General features: G+C 38.5%; 1 protein-coding gene and 1 pseudogene across 1 annotated transcript in view; one reads left to right on the top strand and one right to left on the bottom strand.

Annotated features, from left to right (window-relative positions):
- The window catches only part of DNAH12 (dynein axonemal heavy chain 12), a 209,317-nt gene that overhangs the window by 181,763 nt on the left and 21,554 nt on the right, over window positions 1-6,000 (top strand). The window contains exons 60-65 of the mRNA XM_014582892.1: window positions 245-385; window positions 1,187-1,345; window positions 1,511-1,655; window positions 4,858-5,008; window positions 5,225-5,478; window positions 5,698-5,838. Coding sequence (XP_014438378.1) covers window positions 245-385; window positions 1,187-1,345; window positions 1,511-1,655; window positions 4,858-5,008; window positions 5,225-5,478; window positions 5,698-5,838 — 991 coding nt within the window. The remainder of the gene's footprint in view (window positions 1-244; window positions 386-1,186; window positions 1,346-1,510; window positions 1,656-4,857; window positions 5,009-5,224; window positions 5,479-5,697; window positions 5,839-6,000) is intronic.
- On the bottom strand, window positions 4,276-4,655 carry LOC102478418 (histidine triad nucleotide-binding protein 1 pseudogene; annotated as a pseudogene).

Raw genomic sequence — 6,000 nt, 5'->3', positions numbered from 1 at the left:
GAAAGAAAGAAAGAAAGAAAGAAAGAAAGAAAGAAAGAAAGAAAGAAAGAAAGACAGACAGACATTGGCATAATCTGTGGTGCCTATAGTGTCACCAGTTTTATATATACTCGTGTGTGTGTGTGTGTATGGTTTTGTATGTTTTAAATAATGGATACTTAAAATTAAAACAGCTTCTATGTTAATTCATGTTATTTGTTTTCCTTCATTTTGTTTAACTTTGTTTTATTTTCTTTTTTTTCAGTAACAAATCCAAAATTTTGGAAAAACGCCTACGATACTTAAACGACCACTTTACGTACAATTTATATTGTAATATATGCCGATCACTATTTGAGAAGGACAAACTATTATTTTCCTTTTTATTATGTGCCAATCTTCTTCTGTAAGTTACTTGCTTATTCTTAATTTACTTATTTTAAAAATCTGCCTAGAAAATCTAATCTGTAGAGATGACTTCTCACAGAAGGATGTAATATTTTGCCTTGCTTAATTCCTGTTTCTCCTCGTGCATTTTACTAATAACAATAGTGAGCACCATCCACAGGCTCTGATCCCACTGCAGTTCCTTTCCTCTAGTCCTCCAGCAGGCTGGATACCAGGTAGTTGCGCACATGCCTGGTGTGTTTCAGGCTGGGTGGGCTAGGGCTTTAAACCCCGGTCACCATATGGGATCTGGCTTCTCTTGAGCAGCACATTACCACCGTGCCACAGAGTGGGCCCAATCTGTTGGCATTTAGATTAGGGTGTGTGGAACTATGGACCCATGCCCTCTGCTGGCCCTCTTCTAGGGGTTTGATAGCTTTGCATTTCACACCTAGGTCTGTGATCTATTTTCAGTTCATTGTTGTGAAGGGCGAAATAAGGTCTGTAGCTAGATTTTTCTATTTGTATGGATATTCCATTGTTCCAGCACCATTTATTTAAAAAACAAACAAACAAACAAAAAACTACCTTTCTCTATTGAATTGACTTTTATCCTCCAAACATCAGTTGACTACATTTAAATGGGTCTGTTTCTAGTCTGTTCTGTCCCATTGATCTATTTACCCTTTTACTAGCAACACACTGTCTTGGTTATTATAGCTTTATAGTAAATCTGAAGTCAAGCAATATAAATATTCCACTTTGCTCTCCTTCCATATTGTGGCAACTATTCTGAGTTTTCCTTATTTTGGGAATACAGGGCAAGAAAAGAGATTGAATATCAGGAACTGATGTTTCTTTTAACCGGTGGAGTAAGTCTTAAGACTGCTGAGAAAAATCCTGATCCTACATGGCTACAGGATAAAAGCTGGGAGGAAATTTGTCGTGCAAGTGAATTTCCTGCCTTCAAAGAACTCAGGTAATTGTTTAAATTTGATGGTTTAGCATTGGATTGCTATTGGTAAATTTGTAACTTAGTGATTTTTAAGTGGTCTTATAGCTGTCTTATTTCTTCCCTTCCCTCAACAATCTCATTTAAAATATTTCCTAATAAAATTAAGTATTAACTGTTTTTCTTCCTTAGGACACATTTTTGTAAGCATATAAGTGAATGGAGGGAAATCTATGACAGTAAAGAGCCACACAATGCTAAATTTCCAGCACCAATGGATAGCAACTTAAATGAACTACAGAAAATAATCATTCTTCGGTGCCTAAGACCTGATAAGGTAAAAGACAAATGTGTTCTATTTGGAGCCCAGGTCATTTGCCATTGATGAAGTACCAGGCTCGAAGTTACTTTTACTTGGTTCTTTAACTCTCATTTCAGATAGTCAGAAAGGGCTATTATTAGGATTATCCTATTTAGGATTGAAGTCCTTGGATCTGTGTGTTTATTGTTTTTCTCAATTTGAGAATTTTTTTTAAAGAATTATTTTATTTAATTTTTTTTTATTTATTTATTTATTTATTTATTTATTTATTTATTTATTTATTTATTACTTGACCAGTAGGGACAGAGTGAAAGAGCAAGAGAGAGAAGGAAAGTGAGAAAGCAACCTGCCAGGTCCGGCACACAAACCACAGTCTGCCATGTGGGAGTTCAGCACCCTTAACCACTATGCCACCTGCTGGCCCCAATCTGAAGATACTTTTGGCCATTCTTTCTTGAAATATTGTTGCCACCCCATCCAAAATTCCACTTGCATGTATATTAGAAAGCTCAGGGACCAGCAGTTGATGTAATGGCTATGTCACTGGAATCCCATGTAGTCGACCGCAGTTCAAGTCCTGGACCCGGTGGCTTAAACTCACGCCGGGCGCATGTGCATCCGTGCCCAAGATCCTGAGAGGAAAATGGTGAAGAAGGGATTACAGCAAGGCCATCCCTCCTGGGGGGTGATTTCTTGCTTTCTGTCTCTCTGTGTCTCTGTCTTTCTGACAAGCGCACGTGCCCTATAACAAAAACTTCTCCAAAAAAAAGAAAGCTTCATATTATGCCATAGGTTGCTGGCATTTTAAAATGTTTTTATCTTTCTTATTTCTATGTTTCAGTTCTGATACTTTCTGTTGCTATCTTTGGATTTGACAAGTAGTGTCTAGTAGTGTCTATGTAGTGTCTAATCTGCTAAAACCCATTTAAACCCATTAAACTCATCCAGTTAATTTTTTTCTAATAACTATGTATTTCCTCCTTAAAATTTTGTTTGGTTCTTTTCCATATATTTCTCTTTTCACTCAACTTATATTTTTCTTTAAATTCTTGAACATGTTACATTTTTTGAATCCTTGACTGCTAATTCCATCTTTTCTGGATCTATTTCTTTTTCTTTTTTCTTTTTTTATTTTAAGAGGTTTTGCCTTAGGGCATGTGTGCTTGCTGAAGAGAGAGAAACAAACAGTGAGAGGGAAAGGAAGAAATCACCCAGGGGGATGACCATACTGCAATCCCTTATCCTCCATTCTCCTCCTGGGATCTTGGGCACACATGCACATGTGCCTGGCGTGATTTTCAAGCCACCAGGTCCAGGACTCGAACCATGGTCAGCCATATGGAAGTCCAGCAATGTAGTTGCTATGCCATCTGCTGGCCCTCCTGGGCCATCTGTTTCTATTGACTGATTTTACTCTTTGTTATAAATTCTATTTTCCTGCTTCTTGACATGTCCAGTAATGTGTGCTTGGATGCTGGACATTGTGAATGTTACATTGCTTAGAGTGTGGTCTTCATGGGCTAGATTGTAGCTACCTTATGTGCACTATCTATTGAACTGGGAAAGAAAGTATTGAAGGAGAATGGCCTCCTTATACAAATATGATGGGGGGACAGCAGGTGGGGTGGTGGTTAAGGCACTGGACTTCCACATGGCCCATGGTGATTTGAGTTCCTGATCTGGTGGCTTGAAACTCACGCTGAGAGTAGAATGGAGGAGAGGATTACAGCATGGCCATCCCCCACTTTGGGGGGGGGGGTGATTTCTTACTTTCTCTCTGTCTCTCTGGCAAGCAAAAATCTCTAAAAAACAAATTAAAAAATATATATATACACACATATATTTATATTCACACACACACATATATATACATACACACATATACATACATGTATACACACACACACATGCATCTATATATGTATGTATGTATGTATGATGAGATCTGGAAGTTCCATATGTGATTTTCACAATACTTATCTCCCTCTGGCCAAAACTTAGTCATGTGACCACATTAGCTACATGAAATGTTGTGGGTGGGGGGCAGGAAGAGGGACTTGCCAACAGGTGGCGTGGGGTTTAAGGCGTTGGACCCCCATATGGCCCCAGCAGCTTGAAAATCACACCAGGCGTGTGTCTGTGCATGTCCCAAATCCCAGGAGAACAGGAGAGAAGGAATTGCAGCTGTGGCCATCCCTCCTGGGGGGTGATTTCTCGCTTTCCCTCTCGGTGTCTTTCTCTAGTAAGCACATGGGCCCTATGGCAAAAAGAAAAAAAAAATGTTGGGGATACAGATTTTGTTACCAAGAGGAGGCAGAGGACGAGCAGTTGCGGTCTCTTATACTGACTGAGGCCGCACACCATTTCATAAGCTTAAGATCCTTTCATATTTCACTTTGTGTGTTAGGTAAATGTCATTCCTTTTACCTGTTTCTCCTTTGGATTGCTAATCTTGTCCTTTTTACATATTAGGGAAAAAAATTTTTAATCATGCAACAGTCTTTTATTATGTAATGGGTTTTTTAAATTACTTCCCCAATCTCTCCATACACAGACAATATTATAGGTGTGCTGATACTGTAACTTGCAAACTTGATTATTGCCTATAGAAGGGAAAATTATCCCCAAAACAGGCTTAACCAGGAAGCCAATGCATCTGCCATCCACCTAGAACATGGAGATGGACATGATAGACAGGTTTCCCTCCTCTCAACTTTCATTCACCACCATTTGACAGCCCTTCTTTGACCCAAATCAGCAGCACATTTCTTGCCAACGGTCATTAAGTGTCCAAGAAGACTTTCCTCATCATCTTCTGTTTCAGAAATCTGGGATATACGTTTCTTGGGTATCACCAAAAAAATGTGTTGGTGCTGGAGGGGAAATATCATGGAAAGGAAGACACCGGTCATCCTCAAAAATGATTTTAGCGGGAATTTCCTAGCGGGTAATCTTCCCGAAGATTGTGTCGCCACCAGGCCAGGCTACCTGAGCCTTGGCGACCTCATCTGCCATCCCGGCCTCTCTCCTGCAGGGCGGCCGGGGAAAGTCCGAAGAGGGAAGAACTGGGGGGACCATATTAGGGAAATTAATGGTTTGCTGTGGTATGCTGAGGGCTTTTCTTGCCACTAGACATTATCTTTTGTTATTTTTCAATATTAAAGCTGTTGTGTGAAATGAAAATTATTCTAAAGATTCTGTTTTCTCTCTTTATCAGATAACCCCAGCTATAACAAATTATGTAACTGACAAACTAGGAAAAAAATTTGTAGAACCTCCACCATTTGATTTGACTAAGAGTTACTTGGATTCAAACTGTACCATTCCCTTAATTTTTGTGCTGTCTCCAGGAGCAGATCCCATGGCCAGTAAGTGCATAGACTGTAAACTTTTGAGAAATTATAAGTAAAACATTTTGCTTATTGTCTATTTCTTATATGATTGTTAAACAGTTAGTAAATCTGATATTTAAAGGGGAAAGTAGCTAGAATTTTCCATAATCAAATACCTATACACTGATATCATAAGGCATATTTCATAATTTTAGTATAACTAATGTGACTCTTTTTTTGTGTCCCTCATAGGTCTGTTGAAATTTGCCAATGATAAATCTATGTCCGGAAATAAATTTCAAGCCATTTCCCTGGGACAGGGACAAGGACCAGTTGCAACAAAAATGATTAAAGCAGCAGTAGAAGAAGGAACATGGGTTTGCCTACAGAACTGTCACCTTGCTGTCTCCTGGATGCCAACGCTGGAAAAAATATGTGAAGATTTGTCCACTGAAATGTGTAACTCATCCTTTAGGCTTTGGCTCACAAGCTATCCATCTCCAAAAGTACGCTTATTTCCTATAGAGTTTAGTACACTTTTTTAGCTATCTTTTACATGGTATATCTTAATCTAGTTTTAGTTAACATTAAGAGGTTTTTAAAAATATTTCTGGAGTCCTCTGTAATGCCTGTTTATTAATCCACTAGTAATTGCGTCTTTAAGGCTCAAGCTTGCTCTCTTACCTAACACTCTCCATGTGTTTGTCTGTTTGTTTCTGTTTCAGTTTCCAGTAACAATCCTTCAGAATGGAGTGAAAATGACTAATGAGCCTCCCACAGGCCTTCGGCTCAATCTCCTTCAATCCTATCTTACTGACCCAGTTTCTGATCCTCAGTTTTTCAAGGGATGCCCTGGAAAGGAGCTGGTAATGTTCACCCTCTACAACTTTTAAGATGTGATTGTATAGTGTTAAAATATGGAAATTTAACATTTTTATTTAAGAATGTTTTTTAAACATGAGGCATTTTCTAATGTACAGAAATCGTACCTATCTTGCTTATCATTTTATTTCCAATAGTTTGTATTC

The sequence above is a fragment of the Tupaia chinensis genome, unplaced genomic scaffold, assembly GCF_000334495.1.
Source record: "Tupaia chinensis unplaced genomic scaffold, TupChi_1.0 Scaffold143906_1, whole genome shotgun sequence".
Classification (NCBI taxonomy): Eukaryota; Metazoa; Chordata; class Mammalia; order Scandentia; family Tupaiidae; genus Tupaia; species Tupaia belangeri.
Note: the sequence above shows the minus strand (reverse complement) of the source record. Positions and strands in the feature narration are given on the sequence as shown.